Source organism: Budorcas taxicolor, chromosome 25 (assembly GCF_023091745.1).
Source record: "Budorcas taxicolor isolate Tak-1 chromosome 25, Takin1.1, whole genome shotgun sequence".
NCBI classification, from domain to species: domain Eukaryota; kingdom Metazoa; phylum Chordata; class Mammalia; order Artiodactyla; family Bovidae; genus Budorcas; species Budorcas taxicolor.
In genome coordinates, this window is record NC_068934.1 from 20,549,729 (window position 1) to 20,574,304 (window position 24,576).

Sequence of the window (24,576 nt, forward strand, 5' to 3'; positions counted from 1 at the left end):
GAAGTGATGGACTGAATGCCAATATCTGGATTTTTATTTTTAAATATTGAGTTTTAAGCCAATATTTTCACTCTCCTCCTTCACCCTGATCAAGAGGCTCTTTGGTTCCCCTATTAGAGTGGTATCATCTGCATAGCTGAGGTTGTTGATATTTTTCCCAGCAATCTTGATTCCAGCTTGTAACTCAACCAGCCCAGCATTTTGTATGATGTAATCTGTGTATAAGTTAAATAAACAGAGTGACAATAAGCAGCCTTGTCATACCTTCTTTTTCAATCCTGAACCAGTCAGTTGTTCTATACAGGATTCTAATTGTTGCTTTATGACCTGCATACAGGTTTCTTAGGAGACAGGTAAAATTTTCTGGTATTCCCATCTATTTAAGAGTTTTCCACAGTTTGTTACAATCCATACAGTGACAGGCTTCAGTGTAGTCAATGAAACAGAGGTAAATGTTTTTCTCGAATTCTGTTGCTTTCTCTATGATTCAGCATGTGTTGGCAATTTGATCTCTGGTTCCTCTACCTTTTCTAAACCCAGTTTGAATATCTGGACGTTCTTGGTTCACCTAATGCTAAAGCCTAGTGTGGAGGATTTTGACCATAACCTTACTAGCATGGGAAATGAATGCAATTGTCTGGTGGTTTGAACATTCTTTAGTACTTTAGTACTACTTAAGGCCTAAGAGCTTAGTAACTTATACTAAAAGAAATCAAGTGACTTGTGCTAGTTCAGGTAAATGTCCCAGCTGGGTTCCAATTAAAGAAACATACATGGCATATGAGTGATGTCTATTACATTAAGCTGTATTCCAAAATTCATCCTGGAGTGCCATATCTACAAGCTTTCCCTTAGATGTGGTTCAGCAGTAAAGAAGTTACCTGCAGTGCAGAAGACACAGGAGAGACAGGTTAGACCCCTGTGTCAGGAAGATCCCCTGGAGAAAGAAATGGCAACCTGCCCCAGTATTCTTGCTGGGAGAATCCCATGTACAGAGGAGCCTGGTGGGCTACAGTCTACAGGGTCACAAAGAGTTGGATGTGACTGAGCACAGAAGCATGCACCTATCTACTTTGCTTAAAGTCAGTCACATCTATAGGCCCAAAGAAAAACCTTTCAGATAAAAAGGCAAAGGAAAAACAGCCCCAAATCAAAATAAACAAAAACATATTTATTGTCTTTTCCTAAAAAATGTTGTCATGATTTCCTGTTACTAGAGCATGCTACCTTATTTCCTTCTTCTCTGGATGCTTCAGGTTCTGAATTCATTCATTCAACAGATATTCGAACAGCTTTTATGGAGCAAATAGTTCTAAGCACTTGAGACTCATTTGCAAACAAATAGACAAAAATCTCTGCCAACATGGAACTCTACTATAAAAAAGGGGGGGGCGGGGGACACTAAAAAAGGGTTTTATTGGACAGAGGCAAAGAGAGATTGAAGAAATTTCCAGGATGAGATTTCAAAAAATTTCTTAGAGCATGAAACACATAAGCAAGTACTATTTTAAAAGTTAATATGTGTTTTTCAATTAATTTATGTAGATATATACATAATGGTCTTGAAAACAAACTTTTATTGAGCAAAAATAGGCCATTTTCCGCTACCTTTTATTCTTCACGACTTGACTATCAATATTATGTAATGTAACCCAGATGAAGAAATAGTTTGGGGAAATTTAAGAATGTATACATGACTAAGAAAATGTCCCCTAAGTAGCCGTTTTCATTAGTCTCTCAGTCTGACCAGTTAACCTTACTCACTGGTGTCACAAGTAAGTTCAACCTCTACTTCAAGTAGTGCTGATTATAGTATCTGAGCTACAAAAATAAAAGATTCCATTTTAGCAAAGTTCACAAATACTGTTTTAATCCAGCTATCCACACTGTCCATCTAAAACAGTAAATGTCCCAGTCTTAGCTTTTTAAACCAGTATACTTTATGAAACAAATGCTGCTCAAATAGCACTTCAATGCTAAATATAGGATTAAAGAATGAAAAAAAATTAGTCATGGACATTCAGAATGTATTCAAAGATTTGAGATCACACAGAAAACCACATCCAGGTGAGTTAATTTTTCACTTTTCATCTTGAAAATGTTGGCACAGGATAGACATAGGCAGCTTTCATTTAGGTCTTACACATTTTAGGCACTAGTTTACACAGTTAATGCATATAAAAGGAAACACAAAATCCAAAACTAATTTCCAACTTAGAATGAGTATATAGCATTGCTCAGTTTTTGAAAATACTAGAAATAATAGTTAGTTGTGGTAGTACCTATATTAAGTTATTCCATTGGAAAATGTGTTTGTTTCTCAATAGGAACCAATTTACATTCTGCAAAGCATATGTAATTTTTCACTGTTTACCATTACAGTACACAGTAGAACTGTACTATCTACAGTCTACATTCGGTTGATTTTTTTCCCCCATATGCAGATAGCTAGGCTACAAATGTTAGCCCCTCAAAAATAACATCTATTTATATAGAAGTTACTTTAAAAAATAAGAAATGGTACCTCTCTTATGTACAAAAGCCACACATTTGTAATGCATTTTAAACCTCTCTGATGCTATTTTAAACCAATTAATGGATTGAGATAAATAAAATGCATTCATAAAGTCAAGTAATAGTACACACTAAAAAGAATTCTGTGATTAACTGTTAAAAGGAATTTCTAGAATATTTCTTAAAAATGTTTATGAAATTTTTCTATCACAAAAGTTTTGTTTTTTTAACAAATAATGCAGTGAATATACCACAGTAAACTCTGTAGGATGAATAATGCTACCTCTTGTTAAAGAAGTATGTGTACATTATAATCAGTTAAAGCCCACTTGATCATTTCAGTAATTAAGAGAAACAAATTGATTATATTAATGGACTAGAATAGGAATTCAGACCATAGAAAAAATAATTTACAGATGAAGCTGTTGATTAATATTAAGCCAGATTCTCTTTCATTATGTTACCCTCTAAAATTTTCAGAAAAATACCAGAGTGACTCTTTATTATTTCAAAGATTCCTCAAGACATACACAGTGCAATAGTGATTAACTTTCCATAGGATCCACATGAACTAGGATTGAAGTTGGAGCCATGGGGAGAGAAGTAGGAAAGTACACCTAAATTAAACTAAATTATCTACTTCCCTTTCATAAACCTTTAGAGATGGTTAAGTTTCTCGGTACAGTATGAAAATTACAAGAAATAAGACTTGGGAAACTAGCAATATTCCATCTCATCGAATCAAATGATTTTTAGAGCTGAGGAGTCGGCAAGAACTTCAGGCTTGATCACTTCTTCTGTCCTGATCATTTCACCCCAAGACTCTACAAATCATCTATAAAACTAGTTATCTTTCTTAGGTACCTTAGACATATCTTAATGTCACAGTATTACTTAGACATATCTTAATATGTCATAGTATTACTTTTACTGTTAATGATAGTTTGGCATCTCTCCAGATCACTACATTTCTTTGAATATGTCATTGTGATCAAAGTTGGGCCATTACATCCCACAATGTAAGTTCATCTATTGATTACAGATTTCATTTTATATATATGTAGCTTGCCAGCATATTGTGCTCCAAATTAATTGTGGCTTGGCAGATGTATTCTAAAAAAACAATGGTTTTATGTGTTTTGTACAGAATGAGTCCAACCACCAGAAGTGAATATATTTGGTGCAGACAACCTAACCACATCATTTAACCCACTAATTTTAGTCTATAAGTTTGATCAGTATCAATTCCTCTTGCTTGAGAGGAAGCAGACTATTCAAGAGTGAATTTATTTGATCAGTGGTACTCTATGATTTTGAACAAATTCCGGGAGATAGTGAAGGACAGGGAACCCTAGTGTGCTGCAGTCTGTAGGTTTGCAGGGTCAAACACAACTTAGCACCTGAACCAACAGTTCCTATGTAGAGTCCCAACGTCAGAGATTCCCATAGCCATTAATTATAATTTTTTTTCAAAATATACAAATTGGGGTTCATTAGTTCTATAAGGCTATTTACTTTCAAGTCTCCATTTTAAGATGTATACTGTCTGCTTGCATGTTTGTATCCTGGACCCCTCTTCCCATCCCACATTCTGTTACCCAATTTCATATCTAAATTCACACTGAGCTTGATTTGTAACCTGGAGTAATTCCAGCAGACAACCATAAGGGTGTGTCTATAGAATGCCAAAAATCTAATCAATTGTGTCAGTAACTTAGACATTCATTCTTGATATTTTGTCTACATCATACTAAATGTATTTAATGAATTTTCTTAACTAAACCCCTGACATTGTTAGACATGGCTCTAAATAATAATGAGAATAGCAATGAATGCCATCAAACAAAGGATACATTCGGATCAGTACAGATTCCAACCTTAAGGAAAGTGATTCCAGTTAACCAGCATGGACTAAAATGTAGTTTCAAATTGTATTCTAAGGATGTTAAGGATCTACAACGTTTAGTTATTCTCCAGTTGATGGAAAAAAAAAAAAAATTGGATCAGGGAAGTACTGCCTACCCAAATTAACCAGAAATATTAAATGTTATTTTGCATTTGATTTATAAAAAAGACCAATTTATACTGGGCAACTTACTAATGACAATGACGACTTGTGACTGCAGATATCCATTTTAATTAGGTTATTGCTTAAGGATCATAATTGGCCTGAAATCTTTTGGAAAATTTGTAGACTACTTTATAAAGTTACATAAAATTGTGAAAAAGTTGCATGCTTTAAAAACTTAGTATTTCCATCAAGCTTGTGGTCTAAAAAGAGTATGAATACAAGAGCAAATGGATATTTTTTAACACAGTTTCTTGGTATTTACAGTAATTTTTTTTCTCTATTTGCTGTCCCTTTGGTGTCAGTCATTTGATTTTCTGGTTTTTTTTCCTCATCACATTCAGTACAAGGAGGCACTGGTTCATCCTGTCAAACAATATGGAAAAGATAATTAGACTCAAAAATGTTTAATGTAAAAATTAAACAATAACTCAAGTATCTCAACAAACATCTTACAGAAAAGCAATGCCAGGCAGAAAATGTTAACACTTATTTATGTTAACACTGTTACTTTGTGAAAGCACATAAAATATGTTTTACAAATAGAAAAAATTTTCAAAAGCTTTTTTGAGAAAACTTTGGCCAAACCATTCAAGAGTGAATTTATTTGATCTTGATTAATCTAACTCCCAAACTGAAAAATGTTGTGTTAAGTAAAATGAAAAGACCCTGATGCTGGGAAAGATTGAGGGCAGGAGAAGGGGATGACAGAGGATGAGATGGTTGGATGGCATTACCAACTCAATGGACATGAGTTTGGGTAATCTCCGGGAGTTGGTGATGGACAGGGAGGCCTGGCGTGCTGCAGTTCATAGGGTTGCAAAGAGTTGGACATGACTGAGCAACTGAACTGAAGTAAATGACTCTTAATAATTGCTATGATGCAATATATTTGGTCAAATATAGAACTACAGATAGAGTTCAGAATTAAGCTCCTGAGTTATGTTTGTTTTGTGGGGGATACATATGTTTTTCTACCTTCTGTTTCTCAAGTCTTCATTTATCTTCTTTGTCCTCTAAGGAATGTAAGTGTACTTTTTGTTTTCTGTTTACTTTTGTTTTGTTCCTTGCTTGCTGGGGAAGGGTAAGACACCTCCCTTGCCCTTTTTCTTCTAGGACTTCAGCTAATCAGATCAAAGCTTAGTGGCAGGCACAGTGGCCATGGAAAGGTCCAAAGGCAATAGGTAAAAAATATATGTTGTATTAGCTAATACAACATCCTGGCTTCAGCTAGAGCAAGAGAGAAAATCATAGAACCCATGAGCTTCAAAAAAGTGTTTTCTGACAATCAAAACAACCAACCAACCAAACAAAATACCTGTGGGACAGGTGATGATTCCGCAGTGTCATTGTTTGGAAGATTTTCATCATGCTTCGTAGAACAGGCCGTGCTCTCCTGAAAAAGCTGCGATTGAAAGAAGGTCAATGAAGTTAAATGAAGGAAAGGAACAGAAAATCTCTTTGAAATCTTCCCATTGGTAAATTTCCTTCACTTTGATACAAGCTGAAAGGTCAAGCGAGGGACAAAATGATCACAACATGACTGAGATCCCAGGGAGAGGGCAATTATACACAGTCCATTTGGAGGTCTCAGTCATGCTTATGACAGACAGCTACTTAAAAAAAAAAGCTCAATTCCAGTGAAAAATTCTTTGCAAAAAATTTTAAAAAATAAAGAGTTGCACAACTACTATATTCTATTATCCCTGATGTATCTAGACTCTAATATTTAAATATGTTCATGGTCTATATGCCTGCAGGAACATCAAGATTGCAAGCCAGAAAACAGTGTAAACATTATGATCATGGTAAAAAAAAATAAATGAACTGAAATCACAGTTAAATGGAATCAGGAGACCAAAAGGGGAACTCTCACATGCCACAACAATAGTAGAGCCCAACAAGATGAAGACAGACTCCTCTTCTTTCCCGGCAACAATTCAGCCCATGAAAAGCCAAGAACTCTGTTTATTGTAGCCCTTCCAACCCTCTTTTCCCCTCCATAAAAAGTTTTTTCCTTTGTTTTGGGGGACTTGGACCTTGCTCACCATGATTGCAGACACCCAAATTGTAATTCTCTACCGATTCCAAGTAAACACATCATTGCTGAAGACATGTCTATCAGTCTGTCTGTTTTGGTCAGCATCAATCTGTCTAGCAAAAAATCTTCAACACCTTTAAAAAGATTCAGTTCAGCTCAGTTCAGTCGCTCAGTCGTGTCCGACTCTTCGCGACCCCATGAATTGCAGCATGCCAGGCCTCCCTGTCCATCACCATCTCCCGGAGTTCACTCAGACTCACGTCCATCGAGTCCGTGATGTCATCCAGCCATCTCATCCTCTGTCATCCCCTTCTCCTCCTGCCCCCAATCCCTCCCAGCATCAGAGTCTATTCCAATGAGTCAACTCTTCGCATGAGGTGGCCAAAGTACTGGAGTTTCAGCTTTAGCATCATTCCTTCCAAAGAAATCCCAGGGCTGATCTTCTTCAGAATGGACTGGTTGGATCTCCTTGCAGTCCAAGGGACTCTCAAGAGTCTTCTCCAACACCACAGTTCAAAAGCATCAATTCTTCAGCGCTCAGCCTCCTTCACAGTCCAACTCTCACATCCATACATGACCACTGGAAAAACCATAGCCTTGACTAGACGGACCTTAGTTGGCAAAGTAATGTCTCTGCTTTTGAATATGCTGTCTAGGTTTGTCATAACTTTTCTTCCAAGGAGTAAGCGTCTTTTGATTTCATGGCTGCAATCACCATCTGCAGTGATTTTGGAACCCCCCAAAATAAATTCTGACACTGTTTCCTCTGTTTCCTCATCTATTTCCCATGAAGTGATGGGACCGGATGCCATGATCTTTGTTTTCTGAATGTTGAGCTTTAAGCCAACTTTTTCACTCTCCTGTTTCACTTTCATCAAGAAGCTTTTTAGTTTGTCTTCACTTTCTGCCATAAGGGTGGTGTCATCTGCATATCTGAGGTTATTGATATTTCTCCCAGCAATCTTGATTCCAGCTTGTGCTTCTTCCAGTCCAGCGTTTCTCATGATGTACTCTGCATATAAGTTAAAGAAGCAGGCTGACACTATACAGCCTTGACATACTCCTTTTCCTATTTGGAACCAGTCTGTTGTTCCATGTCCAGTTCTAACTGTTGCTTCCTGACCTGCATACATATATTTCACTAACCAGGATATCCCTTCTTACTTACTAGCTTCCATAGTCTTAAAGAAAATGACTCACTGGCAGCATATTCCAGTCGGCTTTCATTTTCATATTAACCAAGGGTTAAAATATTGAATTTCTCTTCTCTCCATCCCTCTCTTTCTTCCTTCCTCCTCAGTCAGCCTCTTTGCCCTCCTGTTTTCCTCACTGCCTCTCAATTCTCCCTTTATCTCTTCCTTTTCTTTTCATCATTTTTTTAAGTTAAACACAATTTTATAGTAAATGTCAAAACTGTTTAAGACTGTGTACTTTTTAGTGATATTTCTATAATCCTTTCCCTGTAGAAAATGTATAAAACAGAGACTGGGAGTCTTAATACTTCACAGCCCCTGTGTAACTCTAACCTTGAACAAGTTACTTGCTTTGAAGTCAGACAGGGAGGATACCTAAGTTGGCTTTGAAATCTAACTTTCCATAAATTCTAGGAGTGGATGATAACTAAAGAAATTGTGTAGGATATTTAACCTACTCCAACTCAGATTAGAAATCAAAGTTATTCTTACCTGCTCCCTATTATTACTCTACATGGCTCCTAAGTGAACGTTCAGCATGTATCTGTGTAGCATGCTCTCCCCTCTACACCTTTGTAACAGTCCGTCTTCACTGTGCGATCCTGAAGACCAGCTAGTTTCTTCCTTCCTAGCACATTATTTTCACCACTAGACAGGCTCATCACACTTTCACTAAAGGTACAGTGCATTAGAAACATTGACACTAAATGATTTTATATGTATATGTATGTCTGATTCCTCAGTATATTGTAAGTTCCTTGAAGATACAGCCTATATTTTTCAGCCCTAGATCCCAGCTAGATGCCTATTAGATAGCAAATGGTCATATGTAGTCACTGAGTAAATAATAAATGAATAAAAGGAACATTGGCTATGAAAATATTTTAGTCCTTTCGAATTTTCATAAGTGCCTGAGTTTGTCAAATGATGAGATTTAGTTATATTTGATAGCAGCTCCAAAAGGGTTATACTTTTAGCCCCTTCTTCAAAATAAGTCTACAGTGTATAGAAGAGTAGTCAAAACTTTGACTGCCTTAGTCCAAAAATTTTAGGCAGCTACATGAGGAATCTTCTATACTAATTTTTTTTCTTTTTATGTTATATGGGTTTGAGTTAGACCCAGAAACTAAAATTTCCTCAGAATATTAATGTATTTTGTTTTTATTGTAATAATACAACTGACCTTTGTTTTTATTATACTTGCCTTTGGCCTTGGAGGGGGAAAAAACTAAAATAAATGTACAAAATCAAGCTCAAAATGCAGAAAATAACTAGAAGAGTGTAAGGTTTCCTAAAATATATTTTTGAATAGTGGAGTATATAAGTTACAGAAGTTTGAGGAAAACTTTACTTGAACATTAAGCAATGGTATTTAACGTAGTTCTTCTCAGAGTCTTTAACACAAAATTTTTTAAATCTTTGGCCTTGAATGATCTTCTCGAATAATCATACAGGGTGCTTGTTAAAATAACACTCCTGGGTGATAATTCAGTCTTCTGAATATAGGGCTTGCATTTTTAATCAGCAATGCAGCAATTCAAATGAACAGTGAAATTTGAAATCCACTTCTTTGAAATGTATAAATGCACTATAAATCTCTTAGGAGATATAACCATTTCCGAAATCCATTTGACCTCAAATCATTTTTTGTGTGTGAGGTATTACTTGAGGTCATTGTCTTGAGAAAGATAACATAGGGTTTATGGTGGAGTATGGTAAGCACAGCTGACTATTTGAGACAAGCCTTTGATCATCTGAAAATGAAAACTTACTAAATTTCAATATTAAAGAAAATATTATGTGGCTGGAAGACAATTCTAACCTTTTTGATACTTTCATTTTACAATGAACATAACCTTTAAGTATATTTTTGTGTGTGTGCCTCCCAGGCATTGTGGAAACTTCATGAGATGGGATTCATAAAATCCCTAGTGTTATTCAGAAAAGCAACAGGTTTAAGCACTTCCGAAGGCACAATTCAAGATGTTCAAGCTGGTTTTAGAAAAGGCAGAGAAACCAGAGAACAAATTGCCAACATCCCCTGGATCATGGGAAAAGCAAGAGAATTCCAGAGAAGCATCTATTTCTGCTTTATTGACTATGCCAAAGCCTTTGACTGTGTGGATCACAATAAACTGTGGAAAATTCTGGAAGAAATGGGAATACCAGACCACATGACCTGCCTCTTGAGAAACCTATATGCAGGTCAGGAAGCAACAGATAGAACTGGACATGGAACAACAGACTGGTTTCAAATAGGAAAAGGAGTATGTCAAGGTTGTATATTGTCACCCTGTTTATTTAACTTCTATGCAAAGTACATTGAGAAATGCTGGGTTGGAAGAAGTACAAGCTGGAATCAAGATTGCCGGGAGTAATACCAATAACCTCAGATACGCAGATAACACCACCCTTATGGCAGAAAGTGAAGAGGAACTAAAAAGCCTCCTGATGAAAGTGAAAGAGGAGAGTGAAAAAGTTGGCTTAAAGCTCAACATTCAGAAAACTAAGATCATGGCATCCGGTCCCATCACTTCATGGGAAATAGATGGGGAAACAGTGGAAACACTGTCAGACTTTACTTTGGGGGCTACCAAATCACTGCAGATGGTGATTGCAGCCATGAAATTAAAAGACGCTTACCCCTTGAAAGGAAAGTTATGACCAACCTAGATAGCATATTCAAAAGCAGAGACATTACTTTGCCAACAAAGGTCCGTCTAGTTAAGGCTATGGTTTTTCTGGTGGTCATGCATGGATATGAGAGTTGGACTGTGAAGAAAGCTGAGCACCTAAGAATTGATGCTTTTGAACTGTGGTGTTGGAGAAGACTCTTGAGAGTCCCTTGGACTGCAAGGAGATCCAACCAGTCCATTCTGAAGGAAATCAGTCCTGGGTGTTCATTGGAAGGACTGATGCTAAAGCTGAAACTCCAGTACTTTGGCCACCTCCTGTGAAGAGCTGACTCATTGGAAAAGATTCTGATGCTGGGAGGGATTGGGGGCAGGAGGAGAAGGGGACGACAGAGGATGAGGTGGCTGGATGGCATCACTGACTCTATGGACATGAGTCTGAGTGAACTCTGGGAGTAGGTGATGGACAGGGAGTCCTGGCGTGCTGGAATTCATGGGGTCGCAAAGAGTCGTATACGACTGAGCGACTGAACTGAACTGAAGGCACAAACCTTCAAAATACTCTCAATTAGGTAAAATTTAACGTGATGAATATTGTACCTATTTCTAGAAACTCAAATAATAATGTATGAAGATTGATCAGGAAAGTCTGCACCGATTTACCTACTTCAGAGTTCAGCTTAACTATTAATTATACAGGCAACCTAGCTGGGTCTGTAAATTATGAAATGGGATGAGCCTTGAACATAACTTTATTGAAGTAATTATGCACTCTTTCTCACATACACATATTCACCAGCACCTCCAGAATCACCAGTTTGTTTCTGTGCTTTGGGCACAGATTCAGTTCAGTTCAATAGCTCAGTCGTGTCCGACTCTTTGTGACCCCATGAATCACAGCACACCAGGCCTCCCTGTCCATCACCAACTCCCGGAGTTCACCCAAACTCATGTCCATCGAGTCAGTGATGCCATCCAGCCATCTCATCCTCTGTTGTCCCCTTCTGCTCCTGCCCCCAATCCCTCCCAGCATCAGAGTCTTTTCCAATGAGTTAACACTTCGCATGAGGTGGCCAAATTATTGGAGTTTCAGCTTTAACATCAGTCCTTCCAATGAACACCCAGGATTGATTTCCTTCAGAATGGACTGGTTGGATCTCCTTGCAGTCCAAGTGACTCGTAAGCGCCTTCTCCAACGCCACACTTCAAAAGCATCAACTCTTCGGCACTCAGCCTTTTTCACAGTCCAACTCTCACATACATACATGACCACCAGAAAAACCATAGCCTTGACTAGATGGACCTTTGTTGGCAAAGTTATGTCTCAGCTTTTGAATATGCTATCTAGGTTGGTCATAACTTTTCTTCCAAGGAGTAAGTGTCTTTTAATTTCATGGCTGTAATCACCATCTGCAGTGATTACGAAATGTTACATTATGGCCACAAAAGTAGGCAAAGTAATAACAAATTTAGTTGAGACAAGCCCTTTAATTATTTACCTCTGTGTGAAAAAAAATACATAATCCTACCATGTTGGTACACACTCTAATACTGGAGTATCCTGAACAATGGTCAGGATTCTCATTTTAATGACTTGGGAGTCATGCACAAACAAATTTGAGTCCTATCTCCATCTCCTACTATCTTTATAAGGGAAAAAAAAAACAAAACACCTTTTTTTTGCATTGAGGTATAGCCAATTAATAGTGTTATAATCTTAGCCATACTTATACCTGTATCCATTCTCCCCCAAACTCCCCTTCTATCCAGGCTGTCACATAACATTGAGCAGAGTTCCCTGAGCTAAACAGTAGGTCTTTGTTGGTTATCCATTTTAAATATAGCAGTGTGTACAAGTCTATTCTAAACTCCCTATTCGTTTCCCCAAAAATTCCCCCATCCTCACCCCCTGCAACTGTAAGTTCATTCTCTAAGTCTGTGAGTCTGTTTCTATTTTATAACTAAGTTCTTTGTATCATTTCTTTTTAGATTCTACATATAAGGGATGTCATATGAGTTTTCTCCTTCTCTGACTTACTTCACTCAGTATGACAATCTCTAGGCCCATCCAGGTTGCTGCAAATGGCATTACTTTATTATTTTTAAAGGCTGAGTAATATTCCAATATCTTTGATAATGAGCTTTGAGGTTTCTGATATTTTGAGGTTTATTTGATATTTTACAGAAAAATAGGATTAAACACCAATAACAAATTTTAACATCAGAACAAATAAACCAACAAGCAAAATCCACTGCTAGTTTCAGCAATATTTCAGAGAAGGAATAACATTTTAATACTAATATATATAAAGGATCAACTATCAAAAAAAGTATTTTTGAGAAAGAGATTGGCTCATGGAAAATCCACTAACATTCTGTTATTTGATATTAAATGTCAGTTTTCTACATTCCTATACTGTTGAAAGACTTCCCTGGTGGCTCAGATGGTAAAGCATCAGCCTGCAATGCAGGAAACCCAGGTTCGATCCTTGGGCTGGGAAGATCCCTTGGAGAAGGAAATAGCAACCCACTCCAGTACTCTTGCCTGGAAAATCCTATGGACAGAGGAACCTGGTAGGCTACAGTCCATGAAGTTGCAAGGAATCAGACACGACTGGGCGACTTCACTTTTTTCTTTGTTTCTATACTGTTGAAAACTTTATGACAGGCCAGTACTTGTTAGTGAAATGATGGATGGGAAATACCAATTTGACTTCACTTTTCCTTCATTTGTGAAATGAGGGTAATGATGCATACATTCAAAATTTCTGACATCAAGTGAAATGATTTAATGAAGGCAACTCAGCTAGGTGAATGGAATAAAGAGGCAATCGGGGTTAGAATTCCTTTAGCTCTTATTTGGTGGGTACACTTGGGAAAGTTACTTTATCTTAAGGAGGTTCTGATTCCTTATGTGTAGGGTAGGCAAAATGATCCTTACCTGACAGGAGTTTTGATGAAGTAAAATTTATACAGTGGTTTCTAAAGGAGTATTTTGCATGTATTAGATGCTCAATTAGGCTTAGTTCCTACCCTTTCTTTCCCTTCCTAAGCTTTTTTCCTTCTGTCAAAATTTATCCATTTTGTTGAAAAATATATGTATCAGAATAGAAACACAGGTATTCAGTCATTTTAATTTTCAGTTGTGGTGTCAACATAATGCCCCTGGTCATTGGATGATCTTGACATTGTCAAAGAATGTATGGCTGTCCTTGATCCTTTCCTGTTCATGATTTAACAGGGCAGGAAAAATGTCATATTAACCAACCACTCATCTTCCTTGAGAAATCTTAACCTTGGAGAATGCCTTTATCCTTTCTGAATTTTCATTTGTTTTCCTCCTCAAGGCAGAATCAGCAGATCAATCTAACCAACTTAAGGATTCAGGTGCTTCAGAAATTTTTCATTAAGGAACGTTCATGTCTTTGGCTTCAGTGCAAATATCCCATTTAGAAAATATGGAGATAAAGTTGTATATTTAGAATGACCTTTGTTAACGGGCACCGTGAGTAAAATTACTCCATAATACTGTTGCATCGGCATCCATTGTGTGTAGTTAAGCGGCCTTCAAGGGCCTGAAGCTGACACTAGCCCCCAGCACCATCCTCCATTGCTTTTCCTACATAACAGCCAGCAGAGACACAAAGAAGTTTAAGGTCCTAATGGGACTTCTGCAGTGCTGCTGGTAATACAGTTCCTCCTGTTTCTCAGCTCCTTTGCTTGTGAGACCCTTAGGTAAGAACTCTGTGAAGCTTATTGAAACTCTGCTACTGCTCCTTTCAGTTTGAAGTGGCCAATCCAGCCTACCCTGGAACCTCAAGCCCTCCACACCAACCCTAACAGAGGCATATGCCCCAGGTCCTGCTGCTTCCTTTTGACCTGGACACTCCCATGTTGCTCAAGGAGGAATGCCTTGTGTTCCTCCAGGACCTGTGATTAGCAAACCTCTGTATTTCAGTTTCCCTGAGCTTGAAGTCTTTCTCAAACCTTGGGGCACCATCTGATACCTAGGGCTATACTTAACAAATGTTAACAAAAACCAAAACAGGACTATGATAGAGTAAAAAAATTACTGGAAAGCCTATAAAAGAAAAGCCTGTTTTGCATTTTGTTTAAGTTACACTCCATTCTCCCTCTGAAATAAACAGTAATACTTTAAGAATTAAAGCAGATGAGATGATTTATCAGAGATTCATTTAAAGTCTTCTCTGGGTTTTAATCTCTGATTCTTTTGATTACAGTAACTTTGTTAATGGTATTGAGCATTTGGTTCTACTTTACAAGAGGCATTAGTTTTGTCTCTGATGACTTTTCTGTATACATTAAAAGAACTCAAAATACTTAATATAAATGCATTCTGGGCAACCTGAAATTCTACCTAGAAAAAAAACATCTGACAGTTAAAAGGTCCAATTCATTCTTCATATTTAATTAATATCTGGGACAAACTGGGGGCTAAAAACAAGCATGATTTTCAGAATATATAAAAGAAAAAATGAAATTAAGTATCAAGTTTTTAAGAAACATTGGCTAAATTTTTCTCTCATGTGACTTTTGAGCATGAAATTTTTTTTAATTATAAAATGATACTTTAGTACTGTTTTAATATTAAAAAGGCAGAAACTGGAAGAAGTTCAAAGATTAAAAATGGAATGTTGAGTCAAGATGATGGTAGGTAGTAGAGGAACAGTGGCCTGGGAGGGAGGCAGGGTCTGACACTGATGTCCTCTGTTACCAGGCTCCTCCAGGCAAGTTGTATTCCCTCTCTGAACCATAATTCATTCATTACATGAAATAGTTACAATTTGGAAACAGGAAGCCCTAACATCATCATTTTAGATATTTTGGAAAACTATTTAAAATCATCTGTTAAGATTTGCATTTTGTTTGGTTCTGAAGGAAATATCAGTACTTTTATATCTGTCCTCAAATTGCCTATTATCTAATGCAAAATGAGAACCTTATACATATAATCACCTTGCAAGAGGGATTGTGATACGGGATAAATCATGTTTAAGAACCAAGCACTATGGAGACCCAGAGGAGAAAACCATTTTGTCTCAGGGGAGGTAAGAGAGGTCAAAGAGTTATCAACAAGATTAAGCTTTGTATTTAGACACTGTTTGACCTATTTCCTTATAATAATTATTAACATGCTTATTAGGCTATTTATATTTACCAAATTATAAGTTACCCATTATTCTTATGGTTTCTATATGACATCTGGTAAGAAAGCATACTTAAGTTTACATTTTGCATGATTTAAATTAAGATGTTATAGGAGGGTAAACATGGAAATCTATTATCTAATGTGAAAAGCAGAAATTTATTCTAAAGACCTTAGGTAACTATCTGTCCTTCCCATATAATCTGGAGGCATAACTGTTCCTTCTTAAAAAAAAAACCACAGGAGTACAATGAAGAATGCCTATTATGAAGCCAACCTCTTCAGATGGTCTGATGGAACATAGCCCAGAATGACAATTGTGTATGGTCACTCAGCCCAATTACAGTAGGGCATGACTCTCCTAGAAAATTTTTGTTAATGTAGTGTCTGCCAACAATTCATCAGGGCATCAAATGTCACACAATGAATATTGGATATAATTGTAAACTAGAACTCTAAAAATCTCTGCCAGAATTGTTTTAATATGAAAATGCTGGCGTAAGTTTCTACTAGCAGCTCTAGATTTATTTCCTTGCACACTTTATGCTCTCATTTTCCTAGACAGTGCTTTGCTGTTGAATAAACTCCCTTTGGTCAGGGACTTGCAGGCAGGTGCAACGGCAAGATTCTGAGCAAGGAGTACTTACAATGCTAAATATAAGCCACTGTTGCCTTTCATTTCCTCAGCACATTAAGAAAAGTTAAGTGTGTGCTATCTAGAGGAGTCAGAAACATTATAAAACACATTTACACTGAGTAGTAGGTCTTATTCCTTTTGTGAAAATTAACATAAACTGCTCAGTATCTTTAATTCTTGATATGCTATTAAACAATATGAGGCACATTTGCAAACTGCAGGAAAATGGGATAAAGCAGGTACATCCTTTGCTTTCTCCCTGTGACTAAAAAATTATCATTTGAGCAAAACTACTTTCAAGGGAACTTAAACATTCCCCCAAACTTATAGTCCAATATGTTGTTAAGCTCTTGTGGATCCATCTCAAGTTCTCTACATCCACTAACAAAAGGGCCAACAAATCCAGAAGCCATTTTCCTAAGTGACCCTGCGTGGTTGGATAGGGCAGGAAGTAGAACATATCTAAGAATATGCATGGGCCCTAATTCCAAGATTAGGACCTTGCCATACAAGATACTGAGACCATGAATATGAAAACTGCAGAGTAAATTCAGACTGAACCTATAAGGACATCCATAATAAAACCAAACACTGTATAGTTAACCTCCATGACTACAATCGTCATGATAAGCCTATAAGAAAGAAACATGAAAGATTCTCAAGAATGTTTAACAGGAAATACTGATGGAAGAATATCTAGGAGGGTTTATTCAGACGACACACATTCCTGCTCTGTGCCCTAGATCTACTGATTAATAATCTGTGGGAGTGGAGCCTTAGCACAAGCAGTTTGATTTGAAAATAGTTGATCTGAATTTTATAGAAAAGGGATCTGAATAACAAAATCACTTGCCAATAAGTGACGTGTTAGGAAAACAGCACAGCGGTAATTTCCAGGTTCTTTCTAGTATGTTATTTAGTCTTGGGTATGACCAATAGAAATCCAAATGAATCACCTTTGCTATTTATTTACTAAGAAATTGCATGTGCTCTCATCAGCACTCAGTGAGGTTGCTGATCATCCTAGAGTCTTGGAACAGAAAGAGATGCTCCCATGATAGCTCTTTTCCTCTACTCTAAGGCTTCATTTCCTGACTACATCACAGAATGGTTGTTTCTCATTATTTAATTATATAATATACCATGTCTTCTATTCTATGCTAATTCTATTTTCAGAAAATTTTCATTGCGTTCACTTTAATATTTGACTGAAATATTCACCTTTTTATAGCTGTTTCCATCAGTTACATCTGCATCTGCCCTAAGAGTGAATCAGATTAGGTTTTTTAATGATGGCTATTCTGACTGATGAAGGTGGTAATTCACTGTGATTCACTGTGATTTTTATTTTCATTTCTGTAATAATTAGTGATGCTGAGTATCTTTTCATGTGCCTATTGGGCATCTGTATATCTTCTTTGGAGAAATGTGTATTTAGGGCTTCTGCCAATTTTTCAATTAGGCTTTTTTTTTTTTTTTTAGGTTATTGCATTATATGAACTGTTCATACATTTTGGAAACTAAGCCTGCTTGGTGGCATTATTTGCAAGTAATTTCTCCTGGTTAGTAGGTTGTAGTTGTTTATGGTTTCCTTTCCTGCACAAAAGTTTGCAAGTTTGATTAGGTCCTGTTTGTTAATTTTTGTTTTTATTTCTATTTCCTTGGGAGACTGACTTAGAAAACACTGGTACAATTTATGTCAGAGAATGTTTTGCCTATGTTCTTTTCTCAGAGTTTTATGGTGTCATGTCTTATAATTAAATCTATGAGCCATTTTGTGTTTATTTTAGTGTATGGTGTGAGGGTATATTCTAACTTCATTGATCTACATTTGGCTGTCCAGCTTTATCAATACCGCTTGCTGAAGAGACTGTCTAACTCCATTGTATTATCTTGTGTTCGTTGTAGAAGATTGATTGACTATAGATGGCTTCCCAAGTGCCTCAGTGGTAAAGAATCTGCCTGTAATGCAGGAGATGTGAGTTCAATCTCTGGGTCAGGAAGTTCCTCTAGAGAAAGAAATGGCAACCCACTCCAGTATTCTTGCCCGGGAAATCCCATGGTCAGAGGAGCCTGGAGGGCCACGTTCATGAGGTCGCAAAAGAGTCAGACACTTTTGGGTTCTGTGTTCTGTTCTGTTGATCCAAATTTTATGTCAATACCTTGATGTTTTGATTACTGTCCCTTTGTGGTGGGCTTCCCTGGTGGCTCAGTGGTAAAGAATCTGGTGAAGAGATGCAGGTAAAGAGCCAGGTGCGCTATAGTCCATGGGGTCGAAAAGACTGAGACGCAAGTTAGTGATGAAACAACAACAGCCTTTGTAGCACTGTCTGAAATCTGGGGGGGGTATGCAGCATTATTTATAGTGTCCAAGACATGAAGACAATCTAAGTTTCTAGATGAATAAACAAAGTGTTACATAGAGAGGAACATATATGTATATGAATATATGAATATTATTCAGACATTAAATGGGAATTCTGCCATTTGTGACAACATGGATAAACACTGAAATACAAAGAAAAGATACTAAAATCAAGAAGGGAAAATCTACAAATACTATACACGGGAATCCTCATAAGTTTATCAGCTGAATTTTCAGCAGAAACTCTGCAGGCCAGAAGGGAGTGGCAGGATATAGTTAAAGTGATATTAATCAAAAGAAAGCTGAAGTAGCCATATTAATTTCAGACAAAGCCAGCTTCAGAGCAAGAAAAATATCAGGGATAAAGAGGGACATCTATATAATAATAGAGGGGTCAATTCTACGAAAAAAAAAAATACACAACAATTCTTAACAAAAATACATCTAACAACATATTTTCAAGATATATGAGACAAAGCTAATAGAACTGCAAGGAGAAACAGAAGTGAACCAGTACCACTGGATAGAGAGTTTCAACACTCTCTATCAATAGTGGACATATCAAGTGAGCAGAAATCTCCAAAAATAGAGTTGACGTGAAGAGCACTACAAATCAAATGGCTCTAACTGATATTTAAGGAATACTTCATCAAACAAGAATAAAATACAGATTCTTCTCAAGGTAACATGGAACATTAGATAGACTGCATTTGAACAAATGTAGAGTATGCCATCAGACTGTAATGGAACTAAATGACAAATCACAGAAAGATAGTTGGTTGCTGTATGGAACTCTCAACTATTGCTCAATTACTCTGCAAACTGAAAGCTGTATTTAAAAATACCTGCTGTCTTTTAGAAAGACACCATTAAGAAAATGTAAAGACAAGAAACATCCTGAGTAAGAGAAATATTTTCAAATCATATATCTGGTAAAGGATATATATCCAGAATATGTAAGGAATCTTGCAACTTAATACCAAGAAGACAGACAACCCCAATAAACATGGGGAAAATATCTGAATAGACATTCACCAAAGAAAATATGTGAATTCCTAATAAGTATATAAAAATATGCTCAAATTTTTAACCATTTGGAAATTAACAGTTAAGCCTGGATGAAATTTGATTTCAGACTCCTTAAATTTTATTTTTAATCAAAAATTCAGACAATAGCAAGTGGTGACAAAGATGTAAAGAAAGTGTAACTCTCATAATTGCTAATTAAGATGTAAAATGGTACAGCCACTTTGGAAATGTCTGTCTGTTTCTTAAAAAGTTAAGGAAGTATTTACAGTATCCTATTCTACTTCTGGGTATCTACTCAAGAAAAATAGAACATATGTCCACTTGAAGATGTTTATGTAAATGTTCATGGTATGATTAATTCATAATAGCCAAAAAGTGGAAAAAATCCAAAAGTTATCAGCTGGTGAATGGATGAGGAAAATGTGATAAAATCATACAATGGATTCTATTCAGAATAAAAAAGAACAAACTACTGAAATATACTATAATATAGATGAAACTCAAAGTCATTATGCTACATGAAAAAGGGAATGCAGAATGCCACATGCTGTATGATCAATCTATAAAATCTATGGAAAAGGCAAACTTATAACCAGTGGAAACTAGGTTAGTGGTTGCCTTTATAGAGATTAACTGTAAAAACAGGCATGTGGGATCTTACTAGGAAGATAGAAATGTTCTAAAACTGGCCTGTGGTAATGGTTGCAAAACTTGGTAAATTAAATGCATAACTGAAATATATACTGAAAACCTGTGATTTTTACAGAATGCAAATTGTTTTTAAAAACTGTCATATTCATGCAGATGACACCACCCTTATGGCAAACAGTGAAGAAGAACTAAAGAGCCTGTTGATGAATGTGAAAGAGGAGAGTGAAAAAGTTGGCTTAAAGCTCAACATTCAGAAAACGAAGATCATGGCATCCGGTCCCATCACTTCATGGGAAATAGATGGGGAAACAGTGAGAGACTTTATCTTTTGGGGCTCCAAATTCACTGCAGATGGTGATTGCAGCCATGAAATTAAAAGATGCTTACTCTTTGGAAGGAAAGTTAGGACCAACCTAGACAGCATCTTCAAAAGCAGAGACATTACTTTGCCAACAAAGTCCATCTAGTCAAGCCTATGATTTTCCCAGTAGTCATGTACAGATGTGAGAGTTGGACTATAAAGAAAACTGAGCACCGAAAAACTGATGCTTTTGAACTGTGGTGTTGGAGAAGACTCTTGAGAGTCCCTCGGACTGCAAGGAGATCCAGCCAGTCCATCCTAAAGAAGATCAGTCCTGGGTGTTCATTGGAAGGACTGATGTTGAAGCTGAAACTCCAATATTTTGGCCACCTGATATGAAGAGCTGACTCATTTGAAAAGACCCTGATGCTGGGAAAAATTGAGGGCAGGAGGAGGAGAAGACAGAAAATGAGATGATTGGATGGCATCACCGGCTCAATGAACATGAGTTTGGGTGGACTCCGGGAGTTGGTGATGGACAGGGAGTCCTGGCACGCTGCGGCCCAGGGGATGGCAAAGAGTCAGACATGACTGAGTGACTGAACTGAATACAGACTGAATATGTATGTGTGTGTATATGTGTGTGGGGGGGCTAAATTATTACCCAAATTGGCAAGAATGTAAACATTATGATAATATAGAATGAATCTATCACTAGTTAAAAAAAAATGCAATATCCTCCAAACCCAGTTTGAGAAACAAAGAATACAATCATGATTTCTCCTGCTACCAAGAAGTTTTTAATGAGGTGGATGAAACTGGAGCTGATTATACAGAGTGAAGTAAGCCAGAAAGAAAAACACCAATACAGTATACTAACACATATATATGGAATTTAGAAAGATGGTAACGATAACCCTGTATGCAAGATAGCAAAAGAGACACAGATTTATAGAACAGTCTTTTGGTCTCTGTGGGAGAGGGAGAGGGTGGGATGATTTGGGAGAATGGCATTGAAACATGTATAATATCATATAAGAAATGAATTGCCAGTCTAGGTTCGATGCAGGATACAGGATGCTTGGGGCTGGTGCACTGGGATGACCCAGAGGGAAGAGATGGTATGGGGAGGGAGGTGGGAGGGGGATTCAGGATTGGGAACATGTGTACACCCGTGGCAGATTCATGTTGATGTATGGCAAAACCAATACAATATTGTAAAGTAAAAAAAATAAATAATAAAAATTTTAAAAATAAATAAAAACTGTCATTTTTCATAAGCAATTAGCTCCAGTGTGCTAATTTTTGTTCATTCTAGTTATTAAGACAGCACAAATCTCTCCTGTTAAGGAGCCAATGGACAAAAATTACCTTAAAATTTCTCCTATAGTAATTATTTAATTTTAATTTAATTTAATTTGATTATACAATTTCTCATTTTATTTGAGAATAAAACTATAATTGTTCCAGTCAACCAAGATGAAAATAGAGACTCATATTAGACTTCATCCTTATTCTTGTATCTTTGCTTGAACACACAATTCTGTGAATTTCTTATTCTGATATTCTGTTTATTTCATGCTTTTAATCATTTGTTATTGGCTTCATTCAGATCCCTATTTTATCTCCCCTTTTATTTTAAAAAATTTCCTCATTGGGTAGTTTCTAGATTTTTTTAATTTCATAGAGCAGAAAAACACATTAAACAGAAAAGAAATGGAAATAAATTTTCCAACTATTAATTTTGTCAAGTAAGGCCACCAAAATTAAAATTTAACTCAACAACTACCATGTATTTTCTCTCTGTAGAAAACTAAGTAGCACTGATTAGTTTTAATTACAGTCTTTTATAAAAAAGCAGTGAAAATACTTCCAAATACACATGAAATATACAAAACATAAATGTAAAAAAATAACTGTATTAGGTTCTCCAGGGAAACAGAACTAACAGAATATACACATAGATGTATAAGAGGTTTTTTTTTTGTTTTTTAGTAGGAATTGGCTCATGCTATTATGGAAGATGAGACATGCCATGATATGCACTCTCTAAGCCAGTGAATCAGGAAAGCTGGTGGCATAAAATTCAGTCCAAGTCTGAAGGGCTGACAATAAGGCTGTTGTAATTCCCAACCTGAATCTGAGGCCTGAAGCCAAAGGCCTGAGAACTGGGGTGAGTGGCCTGCTGGTGTTAAGTCCCTGAGTTGGAAGGTTCCACAAACAGGAGCTGAAGAAGATATATAGCCCAACTCAAAGGGAAAAGAAGAAATTATGCTTCCTCCATCTTTTTGTTCAGTTTGGGCCTTCTAGGGATTAGATGTTGCCTGCCATGTTTATGAGGGAAGATCTCTTCATCTACTAATTCAAATGCCAATCTCTTCTGGAAATGCCCTGTCAGACATACCCAGAATTAATATTTTACCAATTCTTTGGTCATCCCTGAGCTCAGTCATTTTGATGCATAAAACTAACTCTCACGGGGCCACCTCTTGTCAACCTGGCACAGAGATGCACTTCTTTACTCATATTCAGTCTCCAAACAAAGACAATAAGAAGGTTATATTTTTGCCAAACATGTTAAAACTATCCTTCCTTCAATAGAAAATGCAGCAATCCCTTTACCAGAAGAGGAGGTAAACTTCTCATTTTTCCTTTATGAAATTATGTTTTGATACCTTATTTGGATATTCAGTTAAAGCAATTCAAATTGAAGCTTGAATCTCTAGCTTGTTAGAATCAAGTTGAAGCTATTTTCACGTTGCTGTATTGAAATGGAAGGAATGCATTTCATGATCTTTAACACAAATCAGAATATTTTGGGTGAATTTGGACAAGCTGAGTAAGGGTAGTTCTCACAGATCCAAAGAGCCCTTCACTTTTTCCTATAAAGTGGAGAAAGCCATCAAAATTATTCTCTTACTATTGGGGAAAGCTGGAAAGGAACTCTAGAGCTTTCTATGATTAATTATACTCTGAGTACTATAGCTTGGGGAGATGATGGTATACTAGCTCTCTCATGGAAAGCTTAGCTATGGACAAAAATCGCACATCAGTTTCCTGATCAATTTCACAGCCCTGCTGCTCTTAGATTTGGTTGCAAAATAAACAGAAGGTTCTGGGATGGATCCCCTCTACCTACTATCAAAAGTGACATCATAGACTTTCATGGCTACCATTACAGAGCCTCAGTTAGGCATTGCTGTCTCTCAAATGTGAAACTCTGTTACTAAACAACATACTAAAGGCATTGTGTCTTATTTAAACCAATCTTTTTCAAATTAAGGCTCACAGACCATCTCTTTCAGAATCACTTAGATTGGAAAGTGTTGTCAGGTCCATGTTTAAAAAAAAAAAAAAGTTACCTTTAGTCCCCTTAGAATTTACTGAATTTTTCAAAATCTTTAATTTTAAAAGCTCCTCAGATGATTTTAAGAATCATGTACATATGAGATACATTGTTAGTAAAACAGCCTGCATATTAGAATTACCTGGTCATCAGTATTTTATAAAAATCCTCCATATGATACTACAGTGAGGATATGGCTAAGAACTACTGATCTAGAATTGGAAAAAAAGATATTCACAATAGTCTCACTCACTCCTACTGCTTACACCTGGCTTATTTCACTCCCTTATGTTATTCACTTAGCCTTTAAATGTAACTGAGCCTGCAGACTATAAATATTGAACACTCTCTGCACTGGCAAGTGTGGGTTCTTGGAAGTAGAGACTTCAAAGACGAAAATCTAGGGAACTGGGATCAGGTTAGAGAGAGAGTGTTCATTCTGGTACAGGTAGAGGAAGCTTTTTGAAGCAACCCAGTTGGGACCTCTACCAAGGTAGTAGCTGCTTACGCCACTTACTGAAGGGAGAGGAGCTACTGGTGACAAGGAAGGGCAACAAAAATAGAGTGGAACAAACCAACAACAACAAAGAATTTATACCTCTCTCTTGATAAGAAAAGTACACCAAAATAT

The 24,576-nt window shown here is 36.7% G+C and overlaps 1 protein-coding gene across 1 annotated transcript in view; it reads right to left on the minus strand.

Moving 5' to 3' along the window:
- Positions 1 to 4,843: 4,843 nt before the first annotated feature.
- Positions 4,844 to 24,576, minus strand: part of LUZP2 (leucine zipper protein 2) — a 269,908-nt gene continuing 250,175 nt past the window's right edge. Inside the window, exons 8-9 of the mRNA XM_052662305.1 lie at positions 5,901 to 5,987; positions 4,844 to 4,948 (exon numbers count right to left, since the gene is read on the minus strand). Coding sequence (XP_052518265.1) covers positions 4,844 to 4,948; positions 5,901 to 5,987 — 192 coding nt within the window. The remainder of the gene's footprint in view (positions 4,949 to 5,900; positions 5,988 to 24,576) is intronic.